Raw genomic sequence first — 27,679 nt, 5'->3', positions numbered from 1 at the left:
TTCAAAGAATGTTTGGAATCGTCTGCTAGAAAACGAATTACATATGCTCTTATTGTTTTTATAATAATTATAATCTGTAAGATATAACGAATGATAGATTTATAATTTTATCAGAAATCTCGTAAAAAGCAAAAAGTTAACAGAATTATCGAGAATTTATCAAAAAAAGGTAAAATTTATGTATTTGTATGACGTTGAGGCTAATTGAAATGGATTCATTTTATAGAATTTAATTCCTTTATTTAATTTAAATATCTTGCATCATTAATTAGAATCAAGAACTGAATTAGAATTTTAGATTTTTTTAGATAATTGTTTATGATTGTTTTAATTTATTTTAAATTTAACTTGATTCATTTTTAAGCCTATTTGAATTAAATTTTAAATTTGTTCTAGAACTAAATTTATTCTAGAACTGAAGCATACCATTTACACAACTGAATTCAAAAATTGGACTGTTCTAATTTTTTCAAAAGTATTTTAAAAAGAACTTTTAAATTTGTATTAATTAGCATTTGCTAATAAAAAATAAGCCCTACATTATTTAAGCATACTCTTGTTAATCCAACCTCTCAAGTATCTGGAAATGGAAGAGCATATGAGGTATGCCAGATGACATGCAAATATTAGTCATGTCATACATTTTGTTTTCCTGTTTCCTCGGGTTTCATGTCAGTGTATGGTATTGTTTGTCAATATGCTATATTATTCACCAAATCATCATCAAAGGTCAACAGGTCACACTGTTCATTGCATTTAAGTAGGCTGACTATAACATTTACAATCAACCAGGGGCACATTTAGATCCCATTTTCACCGATTCTTAAAACTGATTAAACTGGTTATTTTTAAAAATTTATTTATTTATTGATCTATAAATTGGTGATATTATATTGGCTTGTTAATAAAATTGTTCTATTCAAAGATTGATTCTACAATCAAATATTAAAAACAGGCAAAATTGTCAGCATCTGTTAGGCCTATATATGCTGTAATCTGGCACCTTTACTAACCTGGCTATTACCTTTATTCTAATAATTTGGTTGGCAATAATTATGGTAATTTATTAGAATAGGTTAGAAACGTGCGTCCCCACTGTTTCAGAGACGAGCCGCCATGTTCGCTACCATAGGTAACATTAACCAAAAGCAAAAATTTGATCTAAATTACAACAAACCAAAACAGCAATAAAAGGTACTATGCAAGGAATGGCTGGATTAGCAAGAGTCTAGTGTTGTTATGTAAATTTTATAAGCTTTTTCTATTTTTTTCTATTTTACTTTTAGATGTTTAGTTCTAGAAATGGAATGTTTAATCTCTTCTTAAGAAAAGTTTAAAATCTTGTAAATTTATATTAATTAATGATTATTAATTTAAAAATCTTATGTATAATTTAAATATTTATATCATAAACTGTATTATATTTTAGCTAGGAATTGATGAGATCCTGTCAAAAATGAATAGTCCTCATAGATCTATAATGGAACCAACTTATATTAAACCTTTTATGTTAAATGTTAGACAGAGTCCACTGAAAGAAAGAAGTCAGGTACGTACATTGATGATATTTATTGAAATTCTGTGTGTTTTGTAAATATAACATTTACATTAAATTATAAAATTTATATCTATATTAAGATAATTATATTTAGCCTCTAGGGATAGCTAAACCTGTAGAAAATGAACCAAGAACTTTTGAGAGTAATCAAACTTCTCTCACTACAGGTATTGTGTGTTTTATATTGAATATGAAATAACTTTGTTTTGAATAAAATATTTATATTTCAGAGAGAATTGAGAAAACTATTTGTGAAAAAACTTATAGTGATGTTCGTTATGAAAATCATACAGAACATCTGTCCTCTCTCCATAGTAAACTTTACACAGAAGCAGAACGAATTAGAAAATGGAAAATTAGCACTGAAATGGATATTAAACTAAAGGTTTGTACTTATTAAAAATTATAAAGTATTGTAAAAATTATTTAAATTTATTGTAGATAAAAGAATTTTAATATTAGTCTTTATTTATTTTTTATTTGTATTGCTTAACACAGTGATTCTCAAAATGGGGGTCGTGAAAAATATTTGGGGGGTCGCTGAAAAATTGATGCCAGATCAATTTTTTCAAATATTTTATAAATTTACTATGGATTCATATTTAGAAATAATAGAAATAAAAAATATATAAAATAATTTTTACTTAAATAAATTGCACATATAAATAATAAAAATAATATAAATATTTAAATACGAGCCTAACCCCTCCCTCCGGGATGTTTTTTGACACATACTTATTCTTCGGAGGTCCTTTGAAATTTTTAAGTGCAGAAGGGGGTCACGGTCCAAAAAGTTTGAGAAACACTGGCTTAACATGTAGTAATGAGATGAAAAAAAAATCCAATATAAATTTCTTACATTATGGCTTGTTACGTTATGACCATTATTAAAAATAACCATAACATAAGAAATAATAGCCATAACATAAGAAATAAAAGCCATAACATAAGAAATAATAAAAATAAACAAAACCATATATATATATATATATATTGATGGTGATGGTTATTTTTATTTGACCTACATTACAGGAACTGATCAGAACAGCATGAAGTTTACCATACGACCAGAACATTGTAGCCTATTCTTTATGCAAAAAAACAATTGAAAAGCAAGGTTAATGTTACCTATGGTAGCAAACATGGCGGCTTGTCCCTGAAACAGTGGGGACACACGTTCTAACCTAACCTTACCTATTCTAATAAATTACCCCTATTCTAATAATTTGGTTGGCAATAATTATGGTAATTTATTAGAATAGGTTAGGTTAGGTTAGAACGTGCATTTCCACTGTTTCAGAGATGAGCCGCCATGTTTGCTACCATAGGTAACATTAACCAAAAGCAAAAATTTGATCTAAATTACATGAAACAAAAACAGCAATAAAAGGTTTTAATGCAACTAAGCATTGTTGTAAATCTTTTTTGCACAGAAAGGGATTAATTTTGTAATAAAATTATTATTAAAATTTTTATTTTCAATCTATATGAAATAAGCTGCGATCTTCATAGATATTTAGTGAAATATAGTTTTATTGAAATTAATTAAAAAGCATAAAGAGTTTTTAAAACAAAACAACTATTTATGGAAGATGAACAAAGAACAGATTAAATATCACAAAGATTAGGGATTTATAAGCATGTTTTGATAAAACTTATATTTTATTTGAATTAAACATCAGCTGAATCTAATAAAAATAGATTATTTATAAAAATATGTCAAAATATTAATTTTTTGATTGTTTCATTGTGCTAGATTATGTACTCTGACATCTTCTGATGATAAAGCAGTAACATATGTTAAAATACAGTATAGTATGTGTAATTCAAGTCTATCATTATTAACATTATTTTTTAATATAATATAGGAATATAATAATAATAATAAAAATATATGTTAATACCGATAACAATTAAGCATCTTGCTTTATGTATGTGTATAAATATATTTAATGAAATGACCACTGTACATAAAGTGTTCAGCCGGTGGAAGGAGAGAAGAAGGGGAGGCAAGAAGGAGTGTGAGGAAATTAGTTTGTAAGATTCCATTATGTAATCTTACAAACTATAAATCCAAAAGGGAGACGAATAGAATTTTGAATATTTATTATACAGTATACTGTGATAATCTCGCGAAATACACATTGACCGACAAAATAGAACATACCAAACGAATACTATGCACAGCATGGCCCCCACATGGTAGTGACTGACCAGACCCTAGTCAGGAGGCCCGGGTTCATGAGGTTCCAGTATGAAGATGGCCAGCTTGTATTTTTTGCTTTGCTTAGATTTTCTTGCAGAATATTGAGTTCAATTTAATTGAAATATTTAATTATTGACATAGTTTAATTAATATTCTAAGCTACTATTATTAACTTAATATAACAATAATAAAAATATAAAAAGTATTTTTCTGACCATGAGGAAAAAACTTCAGGGTTTATTTGCCAATATTAGTCTTGCAATTAAGCTGTTTTGTACAGTGCCAGTAATTGTTTCTTCGACTGAGAGTTTTTTCAGTAAACTGGCAAATTCACTGAAAATGTGGCAAAAAAACTCAACTGGTCAGGAGCAACTAAATATCGTAGCAATTTTGTGTATTAAAAATGATTTAGCTAAACAAATAAATTTTAGTGATGTGATTGAAAAATTTGCTTCGGCCAAAGCCGTAAAATTTATTGCAAAATAATTTAATCGATGGTTTCTTGTGTTTTGTCTTGTTGATTTGCTTCAATTTCTATCCTTCTTTCAGTTCTTGTGTTGTTTCTATTTTGTTTTTGTTTTTAATGTCGTGTTCGTCATTGTAAAATTTGTCGGTGTAATTCCTCTGTTGCCTCTAATAAAATCTAATCTATGTTTTTGTAAATGCATGCTTAATTTATAAATGAAAATAATATTTTTTGTCATTTAGCTGCCTTATCATATCCCAAAGTGACCACGGGGGCCAAGTGGTTAGATCCCTTGCTTCACACCACTAAGGTATCGGGTTTGAGTGGAGAAGGGGAGGGAAAGGGAGCTTGCCAATAATCCTGGTCTGGGGCCCTGCTATAGGACAATGCACAATATGTAGTTAAACAAAGTATTTTATTTTGCAGAATATGTACATATTCTTTTGTATTCCAACTCAATGGTAACTAATTACAAATGATGGTAACACGAATTGATGGAGGACAATGACATAAATATGCACCGATAGTAACATATACTATAAATGGTACCAGGAAGGATTATAACTTGTACTTACAAACTAACTTAAACTAAGGGAAGAGGGAAGATAATAGGGAGAGCGATAAATGGTGAAATAGATTATAGGAAAGAATGAAATACCCAGGATGTATGGAACTTTGCACAATTTCGGTGGGAGGCCACATGGAACTTGCTCAGATTGATGGCTCATCATTGTCATCCTTTGATTTTCCTTTGTACCTAGTTGATACTCTTTTTCTTGTGACTACAATAAAATTCAAGTTCTTATCAGGCTAGCACTTGTTCTTCCAGTCTAGCTGCTCTTGACAACACAGAGCACCATCTTCCATGTCTGTCCACTCTGAAGTCCAGTCCAAAGAAGAAAGGTCCTCCCTCTCACTCATGCCCTCACTTCCTCTTTCTCTTTGTTTTCTGTAATTCCACAAATTGGTCCTCACCATCCAAGAAAAAAGAGTTAGAAAAGAAAGTTCTAGAAGCAAGAATGAACAAAGAACAAAGGGAAATATTCTAAAACAGTGATAAATTTAATATATACAATGGCATAATGCCACAATACCATGGTTGTGTTTGTTACATCAACTACAGTTTTAGTTACTTGCAGTTTGAAAATATTAAATAAAAAGAAAAATCCAAAAACTATGCATCATGATTCATCTGTTTGTTAACTAACTTTTTTCAGTCTCCAATCACATAGTTAATCATACTGTAGCATCCATAGTGTGAACAATATTCATACTTGCAGTGATATCAAAAGCATGGATAAATACTGTATGGTGCTTTATATAACTTATTCTTAATAATAATTTCTTAATATGATTATATTATTTTTAAATTAAATTGTATCTTGTATTTTTATGTATTTTAAAACATATTTATATCCTATACAATTTGATATTATCCACAGTTTCAAGTGTCCTTAGGGTGGTTTGGAACCTGTCCCATTACAGATAGGCTACAGGGGGAAAGCTGTACAATAATTTGAAATGCCTGTGAATAGCTATTTAAAATATTTTTTTGGTATGAAAATATGCATAATAGAATTTTATATATAATAATGTATTGAATATATCAATATATATGCACATAAATTAGACCTAAATTTACATAATTAAAAAGTAGCCATCTCCTGAAGTTTTTAATTTATAATTTTTAATTCATTTTAATACATTATATTTTTATGTTTGAAAACAAATTTTTTTTTTTACTTTCTATGAAGGAGAAAAAATTGAATGATTCATTACAAGTGATTGAATCACAACGGAAATCATTATTAGAACTCCAGTTACAAAATGAAAGTTTAAGTCAACGTTTATCAGAAGAAATGGAAAACAGACAAGAAATTCTTCAAAAGTATGATTAATATAAATATAATCTTAAATAAAATACAGAAATTATAATAATTACAAATAATTAAAATTATTATTGGTTTTAATTATTTTTATTATTTGTTTTAATTATATTTATTGACATATTTATAATTAGCTTCTCTATAAAGACCATTAATTTTTCCATTATTTTATGTAAATATGAGATTAAAATGTTTTCTTTTAGTCTGTCAATAATAATGTTTGATTAGACATATATATATATATATATGTATATCTAATCAAACATTAAATGCACTATTTTTGTAGATATCTGTGCTTGCATTTATATACATTTAAATCTTACAATTAATATAGTCTTGTATGCTATTCATGCCAAGTAATGTTAATAAGAAGTAGAACTCACTGCGTGCGGTGTTAGCAAATATGTTCCTTCCGAGCACTTTCGACGAATGTATTTCCATCGTCTTCAGGCGAATAAGAGATTTTATAATGAACGTGAACATTCAAAACAGAGAAGAATACATACAAAATTTAAATAAAACAGTTTTTTGGACAACATTTGATATGAATCTGCTATCATTTTCAAATTAATCTATTTCTACTTCTTATTAATCTTACAATTACATTATGAAGGGGTATATTAATTTCTGTTTAGTTATTACATATGCAAGATTGTAATATTATAAACAGAAGTTAATATTCCATTTTATAATTTCATTTATTATTCATTTATTAAAATAATTCATTTATTATTTTATATTAGTATTCATGTATTGCAGTAGCATGCGGTGACATTTGATGATAGGGAAGCTGTGCCGGCCCTGGATAGAATCAAGCATTATACAATATTTTGGTGTGTAGCATCCATGAGCTAAACCGCATGAGGTTGGTGCATTGTAAAGCGCATGTGTGAATGTCTGTAAACTGGCTGCTTTACACCATTCAAATATTTTCACCATGGAAGCTGTCCCGTATTCAACAATACAGTGCTTCTATTGGGAACATGCATATACGAATTTATATTTGAATATACAATAGCAATCGTATCATTTTTTTTACATGTAGTATAGAAATTTGTAATAAGATACATAATGTGGTTATAATAAAATTTTAATTTTAATTAATTCAAAGTATGTTAAAATATGAAAATAATTGCACAATATGTATTTATATTTTAGAAAATACAAGGGAAGTGGCACTTCCACAGCTTCCATGGATGGCACGCCACTGATATATTGTCATATTTATATAATATGCATTAATCTTGGGCATCCACAGAAAATTTTCCAGTGGCAAAGTTTGGAGACAAATAATTGTATCAATAAATTTTTATTTAATTTTTTTAGGTTCTTTTTCACAAGTAACTTGTAGATACAGTATTGCATAAAAGTGTGCAATGGTTAAGGGTGTTAGATTATATTTCTCAATCACCTTTACAAGTTACATAATAATTTGTGGAATTTTTTACTCAATCTCAGGAGAGAATAAGTGCTCTATTTGCCCCCTCTCCATATGACCATGTGTGCAACTATCTACTATGTATATTTCTCAAAGATTGCATAGTGTATGCTTGCATTAGTTTCTGTTTATACAATAAAAAAGTTGTATATTAACTTATTGCAAATATTTCATTCTGATTTAATTAGTGTGTGTGTTGAAAAAATTACACTTATTCTAATATAAAGGTTTAATATGGTTTTTTACTTATAATAGCAAACAGGTCACTATCTCAGAAAACAGAATGAAAACAAAACTAAAATTTGAAACTATTAAGAGGGGTGCTGCTGAGCAGCCATCATTGTTGTTGACTTTTAGTGTTGAGTTACTGCTATTACTGATTATTGCAATTACAACTTCTGTTTCAAATTGTATTAATTTATTATGCTTTGTCACCCTCTTGTATTTTGTTTTGTGTTATTACAAGTCATTTATTTTTGGATATGTTTCCTCAAATTCCACCAGATGCATTAAAGCAGAGCCAAGATGACAGAAAAGGAACTAAGCATCATCATTCTCTGAGTGCTCTGAAAGCTAAATGTCCAAAGCTAGAACGTTACTTTAAGAGAGAGTCTCCTTCGGACACTGATAAAGAGGGAATGTCATCCTTACAACAGTATTTGGAATGGGGTGGTCGAGGCTTCATTCCTCACCATCTAGCTGCCTCATTGTGGGATTGGTCAAACTCATAATGGGATTGCCTAAAAAGGCCATCTTAGTACCCATAGGGCAAAAAGAGTTACCAAAAAAGTCTTTTACCGATTAGGTGCTTCCCCTCATTTTGAATCCACGCTTCACCACTGCTTAAACAAAAGGATGAAAGAGGGTTTAATGTATAAAGTAATTCAGGGAATATGACTTTAGCACAATGGGAATTGGATCATTTAGTTTCTGTGCATTGGAATGATCCCATTATCATCAATGAATTACAAGATGTTGTTCCATTAAGCTGTTAGAAAAACTATATAAACATTTTTTATCTAGTTATATTAATGTTGTTAATTCTAAAGATTCAATAAAGTTTGATAAAGATTGTACTACATTTTTAGATTCTGTTAACCTTGCACTTTAGCAGAATGCTTCATTTCAAAATTCAAATAAGTTAAACTATTTATATGCCTTTTTTTTAGCAAGTTCATATTAAAATTTCCTTACTTGTTTGTTTTTCTTTCTATAATTATCTCTTGTCAGTTATCACACACATTTATTATTTATTACAAGCTATTGTGTTTATTTTAAAAAATATTCTTACATTGTTTACATTACTTTTGTCATGTTCATTGTATTGCTGTATTAGAAAATTTTATTATTTTCTATAGTTTTTAATTTAAATAATGTGTTCAGTTTGATGGCTTCCTAACTGATGATCCATTTTCAAATATTTTTGAGTAAAAGCTGAAGATTCAAAGCATTTCTGTTTTAAGAAACAAATTTGGCATCCAGAAAAAATCAATCTCTTTTTTACAAAAGAGATTGCTTTTACAATGTTTTACAAAATGGTGCCAGTTTTCACATAATTTATCATCCAATTTTTCACAAAAAAGTTACATAATACTGTAATGATTTGATTAAATTTCGGACTATAGTCTAACATTTAAATTTATTTAGTTTATTTCATATAATTATCAATATAATTTCTAAGCCAAAAACACATTTAATATTTTTGATAATCAATTACAATAATTTGCATTTTATTTATATAATGTGTGTACACTTTCTCTTTGTTTAGGCATTATAAATCATTATAATACAGTAGTTCAATATTAATGATTTTTGATAACTTCCAATCATAAAAATTTTAAACAGAATATTCATGCATTAATTACTTTTATACTTCAATAAAATAATGAATATTTTTCAAAAGCTGTTTTCTAATGTATTGTAATATAAAGTCTACATGTCAAAAATATACTGGTAATATTCTGGAACACAAATTTGTAAGATGTTTTATTGGATTATGAAACAGTATAGAAAGAGAGCTGCATTGTGTATGGGATCATTATATATATTGTGTAGGTATCACATAATAAATAAATGTGTAGCAAGTATAATTGTATAATTATGTGATTATTGTAAAATCTATTTTGAATAAATAAATATATAAATATCAATATAATCAAATAACCTATTTTTGAATTTAAAATATATTTCTGTAAAGTTTTGATATTTTTAATAAAATTTTTCTGCATGAAATTTAATCATATGTCATAATTTCTTATTTTTAAGACATCATTTATTATAAGACAGTGTAATTATTATTATAAATAAAACATTTTACTAAAAATTTGTGAAATACACTGTAGAATATCAGCCACCAGAGAATTATGCTTTGTAGCAAAAAATCATATGGATTCTCTTGAAGATAAAATTTGTCAATGTAAGTTTTTTTTGTCTTTTATTTTATTATATTTTTGAAATTGTTAAGTTTTTTTGTTTGTTTTTTGTTTTTCTCAGGTGAAGCAACTAGACTTATAATAGAAGAAATTAATAAGAAAAGAGTAAAAGAATATGAGGTATAGGAAATTATTTGAAATCTTATTGTGAGATTTTTTTGAATATCAATTTACATGTAGTTGATTCAAAATATTTTAAAATGAGAATTGAAAATATCTCCAGTTATGTTTTAGATGAAATAAAGTCTAGTAAATTAAAGTTTGCTCTAATGCCAGAGTTATGATAAATTCATTTCAAATTCAGTTTTTAAATATAAAAAAATTCTGTTTTTCTGAATGATTAATTTATTTCATCTAATAGTTTTGATTTATTAGAATACATTAGTAGAAAGTTTAATATATTTGTTATGTAATTAAGTTTAAAACTTTTGAACTTTTAATTAATCATTAATAAATAATCATTTAAACATTAAGATAAACAAACTAAATTAATTCTGTTTCACTTTTTTTTTTGTGTGTTTTAAGCATAATAAAGTCAGAGGAATACAAAATGCAATTTTTATCTTTATTACTATTATTTAAATGCTATACTTCATTATGTGAGCATTGATTGTAAAGTAAGCTATTAGTACTTATAAAAGACAGATAAAATTTTAATAGATTAAACTGTCAATGTACAATGAAGGTTCTATACTGCTCTTCAGTAATTTTTCATTGTTAAAGTAATTGCCATAGTGTATAAAAAGTTTGCCCATTTCACACAAGTCCATGAATGTCTGCAGAAGGGAGCAAACATGACATTTGCCCTCCCTAGGATTGAATAAAAAATTCCACAAATTATAATCACAAAATGGATTGAGATATGTAATGTTACACCCTTGATCTACTTGTGAAAAAACCCTAAAAAATTAAATATAAATTTATTGATGTAATTATTTGTTTCCAAGTTTTGTTCTCCCTGGAAAATTTTCTGCAGACACTCATGAACACATCTTTTCTTTTGCATCAACCCTATTATATAATAGTATCTGTATTTGGTGAAACAACACAGTTATGCATCCGTCCTGATTGACAGATGTGTAATTGTTTCAAAAGACACTTGATTTTTAAAAATTAAAAACAAGCTATATTATAAATATATTTTTAATTTTGTTTAATAAAAGCTTGTAATTGTCTATATATATATATATATATATATATATATATATAATATATATATATATTTTTTTTTTTGTTAAGGATTTATGTGAAAAACTTAAAAGCTTTTATCAATATCATGAAGATAATGTAAAAAATTTAAATGAAATGAGTGAGTTATTAAATAAATACATTATTAAAAATATCAAATGTCAAATTATATAATTATCTTTATTTTATTTTAGTACAAAATGAAAAGATTGAAAAAGAAAAATTAGTTTCAGAATATAATTCTCAATTGAATGTTGCAGCTAAGGAGGCATATTTTGATTTTATTCATTTAATTTTATTTTTTATTGAAATAATAATTTCAGAGTATTTAAAATTATTTTATTTAGTTGGAAAGTATAACTGATGCTCTAAAGATGAAAGAAGTTGACAATGAGTTTTTACAAAAGGAAATTTGTAGCTGTAACAATAATATATCAAGCATTACAGAAGAAAAAGGTTCAGCTAAGTTATTAGAAATAAATATATTAATTATTGGAAAATAACACTATTTTAAGTATAATTTACTGTCTTTATTTAATTAAATATAAAAGCTGTCAATTAAGTTATGACAACAGAAATTTTCTATAAAATAGAATTTTATTAGCAAATCAGTTATGCATAAATCCATTATATAAAACTTTTGTCAAATCCTTGGAAGATACCTTACTCCATTTGCAAAATTATTTTTCTGGACAGGTCACTCCAACTGTTTTAAAGCATTAATGATCTCCTTGTTTCATGGAACTGTTTTCTATGTAGAGGTTCTTTAATCTTTACAAACAAATCAAAATTTCAGCTCAGACGAGTAGGGAGATATTTTAAACTGTTGAGTTGGTACCTTGCTTGAAAGTTTTTTCAAGAATTGACACTCCAAAAATAAACAAACGAAGAATAGCTTTAATATAACCACAGAATCAGTACATCTTATACATATGAAGGGGAAAGAATGAAACAAAAGCTTTACAAGATGTTCAAATCGTTTGTATTTTCACATTATACAATCGTATTGGATGAATGTCATGACTTCATTATATAATGTATCCTGATGGTCCAAAAACTGAGATTAAAAAAGAGAGGTCTTTTAATCTTCTAAATACAGTCGTCCTAGCTATACCTGTAAAGAACTTTGATACAAGGTAGTGAGCATTATCCTGCAGAATGATTGGCTACTCTGTAATAGCTTGACCTACTATGCCATACAGCTGTACAAAGGTGATAATCTGGACATGTCCCATAGTAATTAGCATTAACTGTTTATCTACTTACAAGTTAGTACCATATGAATGATATATATCAACACATCCATATTAGTCATATGCAACAATCAACATAATTTTGATATTTTCAAGCTCTGTTTATAACTTTTTTGATTAGAGTAAACCAAAATATACCTATTCATTTGACTGTCATTTAAGCTTTACTTCCTATGACCAGGCTCATGTTTTATCTCTGGCAATAATTTGCTTAAGAGCCGCCACAAACTACAGGAAGCCCAAGCTAGCGTACACTTGGTCCATAGCCCTGCCTTTATTCCCATGAGGCTATGAGCCATTTTTGCTAGGTAAGGGCATGAAGCAGCTGCAATCTACACAGTGTTTGCTCATGTAAAAATGCTGCATTATAGGAGATTAATGAATAGTGTTGCCGCCAGGCTGGTTTTCACCTGGACAAGCCAATTTTTAATTCATTATCCGGATTAATTAGTAATTTGTTCAGTTGTAGAAATTGTGAAATTATGATAAAACAAAATAAATTTATAAAAATAATGTGCATTGTCCAGTTCTTGGCTGTAAAATGACATTGTGCATGCTTTATACAGTTTCCTACAATGCACATGCCTTGGTATAACATCCTTGCTAGCATGACTGCTCTGTCTGTTGAATTCTGTCAACAGCAAGCATATGCTTGTATCACTGCACTAGCAAAGGAATCATCGCATGGATGTGAAGAAAGGGACGAGCCTTTGACATCATTGGGTGTGCTAGTGCATGTTTGCTAGAGATTTGCTCTCGCAAAGCTGTAGTTTGCCGGCAGCTCTAAGAAAATAATCTCTTTTTGAATTTGAGTAGTAGTATATTATTGCCATTTTTTTTTTACTTCAATTAAATAATGTGGAACCCAGGAGATGCATCTTCTGTATTTCTAGTTATTTTTTAATAACTGAAACAATTTCATGACAATCATGCCTGTAAAGAAAATTCTTTCGGGGTTCATTGTCTGTCTGTAAAAGCAATTGTAAAAAGCAATTTTAGATTATTTATTCTATAATGTTTTCCAGACCAGAGCACATGTGTTATTGTGGCTATTTTGGAACTGTTTCTTCTATCTTACAACAGTTATGTAACTTAGTTTCTGTTTTTCATGTGCTTCCTGCAGTTCCTTAAAACAAACTTTAATTTTTTTTAAATTCTACAAAACTTTGCACCATTATGTATGAAAGAGACCAAAGACTGCTTTTGTAAGGTAATCAAACTTATTTAATTAGCAAAAATGTTTTGGCTATTTTTGAGCTTTTATCATTTTGTACTGTGTATGTAAATTTGCTCTAGTCATGCACACTAAGTACACAAAAGTCATAAATACCAACAGTGATGCCCATAGACTATAAAAAAGGGAGGGGCACAAGCTACAAAAAAGGGCATTGTACAGTATATAACATACATTAATAAAAATACAGTATATGTGTGTGCATATATATATATACGCATACATATCTGTGTATATATATATATCTATATATATACAGATATCCCTTGATTAATGCAGTTAATTAATCCCTAAATCTACCATGTATATCAAAATTGCATTAATCAAATACATCTTGGTAGTTGACCAAATGAACAATTTAATAACAAATATTTGGGCTGCAATTTGAAAAAATCGTAGACCTATAATTTCCCATTGTCATCTGTCTATCTGTTTTTCCTTAATCTTGAGAATGGAGTTAGATAGATGAAAGTTGAGACCAGATATGGAAAGCTTAGGGGCAGGAAATCCCAATTAACTATACAAAAAACTTCCAATACAAACCAGAACACATTATTTCAATTAAAAAATTTTCTCATGAAAGGAATGAGATAAATGTTTGGCATGCTTTATTGCTAATAGGAAAAGTATGATGTACAGGGACAAGACGCTACTAATTTGAGGTGGAGAGCATATATTTTAAATTAAATTAATTAAAAATTGCTGTCTGGCATTGTGATGATGTCATAATAAATAATTGCTTGTTTTATTTTAATTTTGTCATTAGTAAAAATGTTTTCTGTGATAAAAATGAGTAATTAATTTAAAAATAAAATGAAACCTTAGAGCAGTGATTTTTTAATGGGGGCTGCGGCCCTCTGGGAGTCCATAAGAAGTTTGCCGGGGGCCACCAAATTATGCAAAATTTCCTTCAGAATATAATAAAAAGAAAATTGATGTATAACCGAATATCGTATTGAAAAGTGAAATAAGAAAGATAAAGTTTTCCTGTTTAGTTTTTTTTTTATTTATTTCTTATTTCTTTCTACATACAACTTTGTTAGTACAGAAGAAATAAATGCAAATATGCTAATTACACTGCAGTATTTACTACTTTTATTCCAAATTAATTCTAAGAAACTATTAATGCTTGAAATTTTAAAAATAATTAGGAAAAATAGTAGGCTTAGTAGTAGGCTTTGAAAATTTTTGCAAAAGATATGCAAAATTTTTAGGACAAGTTGTGGGTGTTTTAGTGTTAGTTTAGTTTTAGCATCGACATTGGATCGATTTATCGACATGTTTCTTATTTTATTTTTTGTTAAAAATTAATGAGTTTTCATGTTTAATTGTGAAGTTTGAATGTTATTTAAATAGATATAATAAAGTTATGATTTATATTTATTATATAAAAAAAATAAAGCAATAATAAAAAAATCAATTTATTATAGATAATTTAACAAATATAAATTATTATTAAAAAAAATGGGGGTCACAAAAATATTATGAAATATTTGGTGAGCCATAAGTACGTGAGTATAAAAAAGGTTAAGAACCACTACCTTAGAGCACTCTTGGGGATTAAGAAAAGGACACCCTGACAACAAAGGGGGGAGCATGTGGTCCAAGAGCCCCAATATACAGGCACCCCTGAATACCAATGAATAAAAGTAAATACATGAATATTGGAAACCAATATTAAAAAATAAAATGTTAATAATGTGGTTAAGAAGATAATCAAAAAAACTACATTCATAAAGGAAACAATGAAATATTTGTTAGTTTCACTATTTTATGTGCATTTAATAAAATATAAAATAAATAAATGTATATATTTATTTTTTACCATTTATTTATAATATATAGTTTACAAAATCTTTTAATTAAAATAAATTAGTAATTATTTTGTAAAAATTATATTATAGTTGTAAATTCCATCAATACTTTTCAAACATCATTAAATTATTCAATTTAATGTAGGAATTCAATTAGTTTTTAAGATACAGATGTTCAAACTACTTTTGGAACAAATTATAAAGCGTTTCTTGTAAGAATTTAAGAAGGTAATGAAGTATCAAGAAGAGCTGAAAACGTTTTTGCTAATTAAATATGTTTAGTTACCATAAAGAAGCAGCCTTTGGTTTCTTTCATACAATCTTTGATATTTTTATTACAGGAAATTTGGACTTTTATCTATCTTTTTTGTTCCTCTCTTGTAAACATTCTAAGGGCAGAGGAAAAAAAAGTTTATTTTTATTGTTGCTATGGAAATGAAAGAATGATGTTACAATGTTATTATTCTATCAAGAGTTAAATGTTACTATGACTTAATTGACAGCTTTCATAGTTATCTTCGTTAGTAATTAATATTAATTGATATTAATAATTAAACATGTTAATAGATCAATAATTATCAACTCACATACTTATACATTTGATGACATTTTCATTTAATTATATATTTAAATAAAATCATTACAATACTTTAGCAATTTAAATATTTAAAAAAAAATGTTTTAGTAACTTAGATTTTGTTAGTTAAGTAAATAAAATTTAGTTTTATGAATATTTTTATTATTATTTAATTAAAAACGTTTAATATTGCAAATCTAGATGAATTTTAAATTTAGATTTTTTTTTCAAAATTTAGATTTTCATTTTAGATCAAGAAATACTTTAGTGGTAAATTTAAAATTATTTATATTATAAATAAAATATAAGTAACCATAATAACAATTTCTAAATATTTGAGAAACATAACCTTCTTCAAATATCTAATAACAGAGTTGAATTATACATCTTTCACATGAACATTCATTAGTCATATTAGCCATATCACAATAGCAGCTAATGAACATTATCTTCCCACGGTAACAACTGAAGTTGCTATTTTGAAATTGCAATTTACAGTTTGAGTATCAACAATGAAACGTTTTGTCAAGCTGTGTTTTTTTTTTTAGATGTCTGAACAGAATAAACGTCTGAATATGTGTATTCAAAAATATTTGGAAAGTTGTTTTGATTTATTTTTATTGATATCATTTACCATATATCTCGACGGATAAGACGACCTTCAGATAATACGATGTATAAATTTTCGTCAAAGTTTTATAGTTTTAGCATATATCTGTCCTATAAGATAACCCCCAAACTATCAATGGCCTATGAATTTAGTTTAGATCAGCAATCATTATCTGAATAATAATATTGTATAGCGTATATGGAATTATGTCCTATTTGTAATTTTTCGAATGAACAAATTTTATTTTCTTGCATCTGGTGATTTTTGCAAACATTCACACTAATTTGGGCATTCAGATAATGACCATGACTATTCACAAAAACATTGTATGGGCTATTCTATTTTGTGCACATACCCTACTCTCTTCTAGTAAATAATTATGGTTTGTCTGTCTTTTTATAATGGTTTTAATTTATATAAATTTCAATCTAATTTTTTTGTATCTGTCCTATAAGACGACTCCGGATTTTCGGGGCCATTTTTTATGGTTCGACTATTGTCTTATCTGCCGAGATATACAGTATTTCAAGTTTAATTTAAATATTACATAAGATTACTATATAAAATCTTGATGTTTTTTTTAATTCAGAAATACACAGTTTAATGTTAAATTATAGTTAATTAAATTTTTTGATTTTTAGATAAATTACAAAGTCTACTAAATGAACAAGAATTTGTATGTAAGGAAAAATTAAATGAAATAACTCTCTTAAAACAAGAAATCATAAATTTGAAGGTAATATAAACATCAACATAAAGATTAAACTTTTTAAAAAAGCAATTAGCAATGAAAATTTTTTACAGGAAGAAAATGCTAATATTAGTAATCAACTAGAAATATCAAAAGAAGAAATAAAAACTGGATTAGAAAATTTAAATTTGGCAAATATAAAAATGGATGAAAACAAGTAAATTTAACTTCATAAATAAGCAAAATTATAAATAATTTCAATTTATTCTTAGAATTAATTTATTATGAAATTACTTATGACAATTTAAATACAGTGCTTATATCTCAGTGTTTGCAATAAACTTAAACATAACATTTAATTTTAACAGGAAAGAAATTGAAAATTTAAAAAATTTGATGGAAGAAGATAAACTAAAAGAAGAAGAAATAAAAGAACAATTTGAGATGAAGGTTGCAATAATAATTTTTATTTTATATTTATCAATTTAAAAAATTTAATTAATCTATTATCTTAGATCACTAATAATGTAATTGATATTATATACTTTATTTTCATTACAGATAAAAACATTAAATGATCATTTAAATGAAAAGGAAATAGAAATTGAGCAATTTAAAACAGCATATGTAGCAATTAAGAAAAATTTCAGATCAAAAGTAGCAAATATTAAAAATTTATGCAAACAAGTAATGCTTAATCTAAGTAACTTTTTAATATAATGTTTATTAACTTTAATAACAACTTTTTGCTAACTTTTTATATAATTTTTGATACATTTTTTAAAAATATTGTTCAAAATTTTTAACAATTTCATTGTTAAAGTTAATATTTATTTTAGATTAATAGTTTGAAAAAAGAAATGACTGAAAAAAACGAAAGCATTAATGAATTTGAAAACAAGTTTAAAGAAAGTTTAAATGAGTCACTTCGAGAAAAAGAAGCATTAAATGAAGAAATTGAACAATTTAAACAGCAAGTTAGAAAATATAAATATATATATTTTTAATAATATTTTTATAAATATCTTTAGTATGCTTAAAATAATAATTTATAATATGGAATATATTTTTTATTATTTAAAAAATAGCTAAAAGTAAAGGAAGAGATTTGGGAAAATGAGAGAGGAAAAGAAAAAGAATTACACAATTCTCATATGAAAGAAATTTTAACAATATTAGATAAAGCTGCAGTATGAAAATAATAATGTCTACACTTTAAAACACATGCATAACATATATATATATACATTTATTTATTTATTGTAAAATATAAATTTTTAAACAGGATGATTATCAAAAATCAATAATGGCAAAGGAACATGAACTACAAGAATCGAAGAGTGAGATTGAAAGACTTAATAACCAACTGAGAAATGAACAAAATAAATTAAGTTTATTTTTAAATAATTAATTAATATAACAGTAAATATATATATAAAGTTAATATAATTAAAAAATTTTCAAAGATGTTAATTTTTTTTAATTTTAGGAGGCGGAAATAAATCAACTTCAGTGTGAGAGAGAAAAATTAGAAGTTAAAGTTCAAGAATTACAAAAAATAAATGTATAAAATCTATCATTTTAACATACTTATTTTAAATTTATTAAAATAAAATATTTTTTTAAGGATGAATATCATCAGTTAATTAAAAATAAAGATTTAGAAATTTTTGAATTGAAAAAAGAAATTGATAGATTTATTAAAGAAATGGAATCTGAAAATAATAAGGTAAATTTTTTATCTCTAAATTCTTAATTTTAGAATTCAATAATTTATTATAATATAATAATAATAATCTTTATTCACAAAAAGGGGATTATCCCTGTTACAGGGGGTTGTACAAAATTGACTTGTAAATTTTCGTATTATTAAAACATTAACTAGGTTATTAAAATTTAACAGTCTTTATACATTGGTTTTATATTATTTCGTTATTAACATAAATAAAAACAGTTATTTTAACAAACACAGTAATATAATTATACAATAATGGTGAATGTTGATATATTTTGACATACTGGCATAGATTTACAACATTTTTGTAATCTTAATGAAATAATTATACAGAGAATAGAGATCATTTTTATTTAGGTTATTGAGAGAATTTCTATAATCTTGGGATGAATCACTTTGGAGTATTCGAGGAATGTTGAAAGAATCACGTACATTAGAGAGATTTTGACATTTCTGAAGTAAGTGTTCAATTGAGAAGTTATCGAATTTGCACCATGGGCAATGATTGTTTGACAGGTCAATATAGAAATTATTGATATAAAGGGAATATTTATTTAGACGTAATTGTGAAATTAGCCTTTTCACGTTGAAGTTAATTGATTTTATCATATAAGGTTGTACAGAAGGTATTTGTAAAATTTTTAAGTACCAGGGATGATAGGTATTGTGATTTAGGCTATTTTGATCCATATTTATAGATTGAGCGATAGCTGATTCCATTAACATAGTATATCCAAATTTCCAGTCCTGAATATTATCTTTGAATAGAAGATCTGATACTCCAAAAGAATTTAGTATTTTATTTAGTTTAGTTTGCCAGAGTTGTATTGTAGTTGATTTTTTACTGCCTTTGATTATTTCGTGGTGCAGAAAGGTAATATTACTGTCAGATTTGAATTTTAAACGATAGTAGAATTTAATGATACGTTTTAAGAACAATGGATAAGAGCAGATACGGTTAGTTTCGTGGCGAATTGCGTAGCCTGGGACAGTTCTTTCTAAGTGAAAAAGTTTGCGAAGAAAGTAGATGTGAAATTTTTCTAATTTATATATATAATCGAGACCCCATATTGGGGATGCGTAATATATGATTGGGTTAATGATTGCGTTATACAGTTTCATATGAATAGATAAATCGGAGGTTTTTAAGTTAGAATATAAGTTTAGCAGATTATCTATAGCAAGTTTTACTTTATTGTTCAAATACGAAATATGTGCTTTGAAATGTATGATTCCAATCGAATATAACACCTAGGAAATTGACTTCATTTACCATTTGCAGAGGTTGCTTGTCTAGATATATCGTTGTTTCTTTTTTGGAGATTTTACTATTCTTACGGAATATAACGACTTTCGTTTTGGTAGGATTAATTGTTAGTTGGATTGAGTTGAGGTAAGAATTTAAGTCGATTAATTTTTCTTTGTAGTGATATTTTTGTCGGAGCGAAGATTGCAAGGTCATCAGCAAATAACACATAATGAAAGGTCCTGTCACCAAGTTCTATTCCATCTGAGCAATTCTGAAATATGTGATCAATTTCGAGTAGATAAAAATTGAATAGGTATGGCGAAAGAGGGTCACCTTGGAGTATTCCACGTGTTAATGTTAGCGATGGTGAGACGGCTTTGCCCTGTTTAATTTTTGCGTTATAAGTTGAGAATAGCTTAGATATAGTGTTTGCAAATTGATTACCTGCTCCGTTAATTTTTAGTTTATATACCAGTAGCGGAACAAAAACAGAGTCGAATGCTTTTTGGATATCAATGAATGCAACATATATTTTTCTTTGCTTTTTTCTCAGATGAAGTTGTATTATGGATGATAGTAGGAAAATAGCAGATTCTGTTCCTTTATTTTTGAAGAAGGCGTATTGAAATTTTGCTTCGAGGTCAGTTATTTTAGTCCAGTATTGGAATTTTGTAGCTAATAAAGATGTAAAACATTTTCTTAATGTTGACAGTAATGCTATTGGTCTATAATTAGTTGGAGAAATTTTATCACCTTTTTTATGTATCATTGATAAAATTACTGAATTCCAGGAGTCCGGGTAATTAGTTGTTTTGTACATAGAATTGAAGAGTTGTAGCAGTTTCATTCTTGCTTGATTTGACAATGTTTTTAGGAACTTAGTTGGAATGTGATCATTTCCTGGTGATGTATTAATGCGAGTTTTATTTATGATATCATCGAGTTCCTTGATTGTAAATTTAGAATTAAGACATTCGTTGTTGGAGTTGTAGTTAGACATTAAATTAGGTATAGTTTGGGTAACAGGAAAGCGTTGATAAAATTTTTTCCAGGCTTCAAAACTTATCATTGAGTTATTGTCACATAAGTCAAATTTAAATCGAAATTTTTGTATTAGAGTCCAGAAAGTTTTGCTATCATTGCTGTTTTTTAGTAGTGTTGTTTCAAGTTTAGAAAAATAATTTTTCTTTTTTGCTTTAATTAGATTATTGTAAGTTTGCTTGAGCTTTCTGTAGTTATTGAAATTTAAATTATTTGAGTTTTCACGGAATGTTTTTAAACTTGTTTGCTTCATCTTTTTCATCTTGTAGCAATCTTTGTCAAACCATGGTTTTTTAAATTTGTTTTGAATGGTTCTTTTATCGTTTTTAATTTGGATATAATCGTTCATTATCTGAATTATTTGGTTATATATTATATCAGAATTCAAATTGGTTATTTCTGGAATATTGTTGAATCTATTTTCTATTTCATTGGAATATTTCGACATTTTATAGTAGATTCTCGTTTGTTTATTGCACTCCTTAATTGATGAATTTTCTGAGGACAATAGGAATTTTGATATGGTTGGAAAGTGGTCCGATGTGTCTTGCGTAGTTATGGCGAAATCTAGACAACAATCTAACATGTATTCAGAACATATTGTTAAGTCTATGGTGGATTTGCCATTATGTTCAATACAAGTAAATTCGGCTGGATAATCAGGTTTGAGACGTCCGTTTAAAATGTACAGTTTATGGTCTTTTATTATTTTTATTAAGTTTATTCCTAGTTTATTAGTAGTATTATCTTTGGATCGTCTGATATTTTGTATTTGGTAATTAGGACCATTATAATATGAATCTGTCATTTCAGCGATTCTTGCATTAAAATCTCCCAGTAAAAGGATATATGGAGTTAAATGTTGCCACTGTTCGATTATTTTAAATATTTCATTGAGTTTTGTCAGACAGTTGGGTGGAATATAGGTGACCATTACTATTATTTGTCGATAATCTTTGTTGCCTAATATTGGTTTATTCATTGAAAGTAGGAGTAATATATAGTTGTCAGATTTTTTGGTTTGTTGTATTTTACAGCAATGTTTTTTTAATAAGATACACAATCCACCACTTGGGCGACCAGGTCCAGAAGGTTTATATGCTGGGACTGTAATTGTTGTATAGTTATTGAAGAAAGTAGAATTATAAAACAGATCCAGTGTAATCCATGTTTCAGTTATTCCAATTATATCAGGGTCATATTTTAATTGGAGAAGATTTAGTGATGTTATTTTATTCTTTAAGCCTTGACTATTCCAATTGATGACAGTAGTTGGGTGTATATTTTTGTTAACTTTTTCCTGATGAGATTTATTTTGTAATGTATATCAACTTGCTGATTCTGGTAAGGTAGAAAAAGGTAGAAAAGTATCCACATAAACCAGTTTTCCCGTATCGATATTAAAAGTTATTCTATCTCGGTCTATTTGTAGAATATCGTTACGTAGTTTGACTGAATGATTTTGTTTTCTTAATTCGAAATAAATCGGTAATAAGTTTTTTCTTCTTTTACGTGAGTCCTTAGTAAGGTCTGGTGCGATTTGGATGTTTCCCCAGTTTTCCAATAATTTTTGTTGTTTCTTTGATATGAAGGAATTAAAAATCTGATCACGGGTCTGTTTATTACTGAGTGATAATCTGATAACAGGATTCGTTGATTTGGTTAATTGAGTTATATCAAGAATATCTTCCTGGAGTACTTTGTGCAGGTTTAATGAAGAGTTAATAAATTTAAGAATTTCTGATTTGGAGATACTATTTGACGTGGGATAATTATATATTATTATATTATTATAGTGATGGTCGTTGATCAGGGTGTCCATTTTATACTGTATCAGTTCCTTTCCTGATTTTAAATTGTCGATTTGTAGTTTTAGATTTTCAATTTGACTGTCCATTCTTTGAAATTGTATTTTATTCTCACGTATAGTTTCATGGATTAAATTCAAATCTTCTTTTATAGATTCCATTTGGGTAGATAGTTTATTATTAGAAGTATTAATAAGTTCCGAAATTTTGTACCATAGATCTGTTGTTAGAGTGTCATTCGAATTTGTCGAAGATGATGGATGGATTATATTGGACTCACCTGGTGAATTCTGTAGTCTTTGTGGAGTTGTATCCATATGCTGGTTGTTGATTTCTAAGGCTGGTTCTTGTGATTCTTTGTCCATTAATAGATTAAAATCCGTTATAAGTTTGGAGTTGGATGCACCTGGTTGAGACTTTTTACTTTCCGGTTTGGTTCTGTTAAGCGGAGGTCTACCTCGTTTAACTGGTGAACGCTGCATATTTATTAATTGTTAGTATTTCTTCGAGAACGATGATTTCTATACAGTTTTAGTAATTTTGGGTTAATAAGATTAGAGAAATACAGTAGTTTCTTAACACTTGTTGAACCACAACGCAAAAGTCACCAACACCTCCCACTGTCGAGCCACGCCCCCCAATTTCTGTAAATAATCTCAATAATTTATTATTATTTTATTCTTTAGAATGAGGAAATTCTTAAACTTAAAAATGAAAATGATAAACTTCAGATTAGACTTGAAGATATGGAACAAAATAATGTATGTTAGTTTTATTTTAAAAACAGTTTTTTCACATAGATGCTACAATATTATAATGTGATTAGATTTTCATTTCTTTAAAAATTCCATTAATTTTATTTCTTGTAATTGCAAATATTTGCAGAAAGCAGAAATTAGAAAATTGCAGGATGAAAACTACAACTTAAGAACTGAAATAGAAAAAATATATGAAAATAAAGTAAAGAAATTTTAATACATATTTATTTATTTAATTAATTTTTATTATTAACAATATAAATTTTTTAGGACCAAGAAGTAGAAAATAAAGAGAATATTCAGTTTTCAAGTCAAAATTCTGTAATTAAAATTAATTTTATACTTTTATATAATATAAAACTATCTAAATGTTTTAATTATAAATTCTTTTTTTAGCCTTTTAGCTATGGAGGTATATTTCAAACACCAAGGGCTTCTCCCAATATAACACACTGTACTGTAAAAAGGACTCCTCTTCTAGACCTAACTGGAAAATCAAACCAAAATATGAAATGTTATTCAAAAGCTGCAGTAAATGCTCAAAACAGTAAAAAGGTTAGATAAACAATTAACAATAGCATTATAAATTATGCTTTTAATTGACATAGTAATTAAATTCAATTAAATTATTAGTCTAGAATGTGTTTAGTGGAAATGAGCAAGAAGATAAATTCAGACACAGACATTTTGGATTATAAACCTCAACAAAGGAAGTTTTTTAAAACTTCTAGATGTTTGAAAAAGAGTCAAAAGAAAGATGGCTTATTATGGTTTGATTTAGATGAATCTTATCTCAAATCGAAAGGCTGCAAGTAATGAAAGAACAAAAGCAAATTATTAATTTTAGTTGTTTTAAATATTATATATATTATTTGTTATTAAAATAAACATTTTATGTATATATTTATATATAGAGTTTGTATATAAATATTTAGTTTTTGTAAATGTACTAAGAATATATAATTATTTAACAAAATATATATATCAATAAATTTTGTAAATATTTCTGACAATATATAAAATAAAAATTATTCTTTTATGGAAACATAACAAAGTGATATTTTTATTAATTTTGAAATTTTCAAAATTTTATTTAGTAAATTTTATATAGTTTTAATTAAATTTTACAATTTTAATTTAAAATTTAAAAATTCCCAAATTTAAAATTGTTATGATACTTAAAAATATATAGCCATTATATAGACATTAAGTAAATATTTGATAGACAATGATCATACACAGTATGACAACATAAAATTGTAAGTATTTCAACACTAGACCATCTTGTATTTTTTTTCCCCTTAATTTTCAGATGCCAAATGAAAGAAATAAATGAAAAATTATTATTTTTATGCCCTAATACAACAAAAATGGCAAGTAAGACCTATCAATAAAATAGTTTATGGATTTTCTTTATTAATGTAGATATAAAAGTATCAGTTTTTGAAGAATCTAGTAAAAATTTAAACACAGTTTTAATTATAACTGGCAGTTGCAAATTACACCATACATAAAAAAGGACATTTGTCAATGGCTCCCAATTCTAAGGGGCTTTCAAATTAGTTCTTTGTCTATATTGTTATAATTGAGAAATTAAAGTTGATACTATGTATGATCATTTCATATTAAAAGCACGTTTGACTATTATCCAAAAATAATTTTTATGACATCAAATGAATCCCTAAAATTTATTTTATCTAGGATCTCGAAATCTATAATATGCTACTGATAACAGTATTATTTCCTATGAGAAATTCAATTCCTAAAACTATGATCTGAAAAACAATGAATTTTTTAAATATCCAATAGGATTTTTGAAAAACTAATAAATGAAAAGAAAAAAATTCAAAAATATTTCCGAAGCATGTCTATAAAAATGATTAGACCTTAATTAAGAATTTTAAATCCAATTATATGTACAATGATACCTCGGTTTTCGTCGATAATCCGTCAAACAATCGGCGAAATCCGAAACCGACGAAAACCGAGGCAATTATTTCCATATGAATTGTGGCTTTGTTAAACCTTATTTATCTTCTTTACTTTCCTTATACTATCTTCCTGTAGTAAAACTTTACTTCCGTCTTCTGTTTACTTAACCACGCGGCAGTTAGTCGACACATGTGGCCTGGACGGTAATAAAACAAAAAGGGTGTGACACCGATGGGGTCGAGGGGTTACGTCAGAGGAAAAAGGGAGACGGGAAGGAGAAGAAGGAAGATTTTCGGGGAGAGAGGAAAGCAGGACGAACAGTAACAAAGAAAAGTATTAATGAACGGATCCGAGGTTTTTTTTTTTTGTATTACCGCCAGTCACTCTTTCGAACTAATTTTCTGTCTTATAATTTCTGTATAATTCTCTACCACCTTATCTTACTCTAGGGCCCTGTACTTAGTTAAGCTAGATATAAGTTAGAATAAGTTCTTTGTCTTGTCGGCACGCGGGGACCAATTGATGACACTGTTACGCGCGGTCCCAAATGTATTTGTATTAGTAGTTAGTAAGTGTGTGTAATTGTTTTTCTTGTAAATTATTTGTGTTCACTGAAATTAATAAACCCTTTTTTTAATTTTATCAAAGCCGAGCGACTCTAAGGGTCATGTTATTTACCACTCGGCTAACAGAATCAATGTAAATCCAATTAATTCGTTGTAGATACTCAAAAAAATATACCAAAAATACATTTTATAGAGAATAAATATAGTGTTTAATATTAAAAACAATAAGAAATTAATATAAAATGAATATAAAAGACTAATATGATGTTTGATCCAAATTAATAATAACTGTTCGACATTTTCAATTGTTTGGGATCTCTGTTTCGTTAGCACATTCACGCCTTTCGCTACATTAGCCTCCTTTATTGCTTCCTTTTTAGCCACATTGGAACTTATTGTGGATGGCGATTTCCCGTACTGTACGGTACATGCGGCCGATTTCAGCATTCTTAATGCCGCTCTCGTATTTTTCAATGATTTCTTTCAACTCGATAATGTTCCTGAATTTCTTTTATGAAGGGCTGCTGGATCTGGAAACTTTCTTTGATCCCATGATGGAGCTAAAAGGAAAGGAAAGCAATGGAATTGTTTGGCTAGACTCGCGGGATAATGACGAAGAATATAACGAGAAACAACGCCATACTGAGCAGGAAAACGCGTGGGTCGCCCTTTGTTTTCGCAAAATTAACTGCGAGGTCACGTGGGTACGCCAACGAAATCCGAGACAACTGACGAAAACAGACAAATTTTTCGTGGAAAAAATCGACGATAACCGAAGTCGACGAAAACCGAGGTATTACTGTAAAAGAAGATCATAACTTTCCAGTACGAAGCCCACGCGTAATGAACCATTGTATATAAATGATGATTGTTTTTTGTATTTTTTGGCGAATTTTTAAAAGGGAGATAAAGGAGGGTCTTAAGATCAGATTTGATGCAGATTTTATTCGTAATCAGAAATTTACAACTTTTTATAAACTCGTCTCTACCCTCAAAATTAAGCTTTTTGCATTTTATAATTAATTACATAAAAAGTTTTTAATAAAATATCATAACAGATAGCGCCACCGCAATTTAAAATTATCTTTTATCGGGAAAGTTACGCAACTCTTGGCTGGATTTTTTTAAGGTAACGATACGAAATTGTCTTGTCTAGCAATGATTCGATATAATAATAATTCAGTTAAATGAAAAAGTACTATTTTAAAAGATAAAATTATTCAAAAGCGTAAACTCT

At 27.4% G+C, this 27,679-nt stretch overlaps 2 protein-coding genes across 2 annotated transcripts; both read left to right on the top strand.

Annotated features, from left to right (window-relative positions):
* On the top strand, positions 1-18,782 carry LOC136988367 (synaptonemal complex protein 1-like). The gene is made up of 17 exons (XM_067286257.1): positions 1-169; positions 1,430-1,549; positions 1,653-1,725; positions 1,789-1,943; positions 5,985-6,118; positions 9,897-9,970; positions 10,048-10,106; positions 11,226-11,295; positions 11,369-11,442; positions 11,522-11,630; positions 17,304-17,398; positions 17,467-17,570; positions 17,722-17,803; positions 17,915-18,040; positions 18,193-18,330; positions 18,442-18,543; positions 18,639-18,782. The coding sequence occupies exons 2-17, from the start codon at positions 1,457-1,459 to the stop codon at positions 18,762-18,764; spliced, it is 1,614 nt and encodes a 537-aa protein (XP_067142358.1). The 5' UTR covers positions 1-169; positions 1,430-1,456; the 3' UTR covers positions 18,765-18,782.
* Positions 18,783-18,848: 66 nt separating this feature from the next.
* LOC136988335 (uncharacterized) lies at positions 18,849-24,816 on the top strand. The gene is made up of 7 exons (XM_067286217.1): positions 18,849-18,917; positions 18,981-19,082; positions 23,873-23,947; positions 24,072-24,146; positions 24,215-24,265; positions 24,341-24,499; positions 24,578-24,816. The coding sequence occupies exons 2-7, from the start codon at positions 19,062-19,064 to the stop codon at positions 24,758-24,760; spliced, it is 564 nt and encodes a 187-aa protein (XP_067142318.1). The 5' UTR covers positions 18,849-18,917; positions 18,981-19,061; the 3' UTR covers positions 24,761-24,816.
* Positions 24,817-27,679: the final 2,863 nt, after the last annotated feature.

This window comes from Centruroides vittatus, unplaced genomic scaffold (genome assembly GCF_030686945.1).
Source record: "Centruroides vittatus isolate TY-2023 unplaced genomic scaffold, ASM3068694v2 scaffold_3293, whole genome shotgun sequence".
NCBI classification, from domain to species: Eukaryota; Metazoa; Arthropoda; class Arachnida; order Scorpiones; family Buthidae; genus Centruroides; species Centruroides vittatus.
Note: the sequence above shows the minus strand (reverse complement) of the source record. Positions and strands in the feature narration are given on the sequence as shown.

Coding starts and splice junctions, on each gene's coding strand:
- LOC136988367 (XM_067286257.1), top strand. CDS start 1,457: ATGAATAGTCCTCATAGATCTATAATGGAACCAACTTATATTAAACCT. Junction 1,550..1,652: donor CACTGAAAGAAAGAAGTCAG/GTACGTACATTG, acceptor AATTATATTTAG/CCTCTAGGGATAGCTAAACC. Junction 1,726..1,788: donor TCAAACTTCTCTCACTACAG/GTATTGTGTGTT, acceptor TTTATATTTCAG/AGAGAATTGAGAAAACTATT.
- LOC136988335 (XM_067286217.1), top strand. CDS start 19,062: ATGGAATCTGAAAATAATAAG. Junction 24,147..24,214: donor AAAAAATATATGAAAATAAA/GTAAAGAAATTT, acceptor TAAATTTTTTAG/GACCAAGAAGTAGAAAATAA. Junction 24,266..24,340: donor AGTTTTCAAGTCAAAATTCT/GTAATTAAAATT, acceptor TTCTTTTTTTAG/CCTTTTAGCTATGGAGGTAT.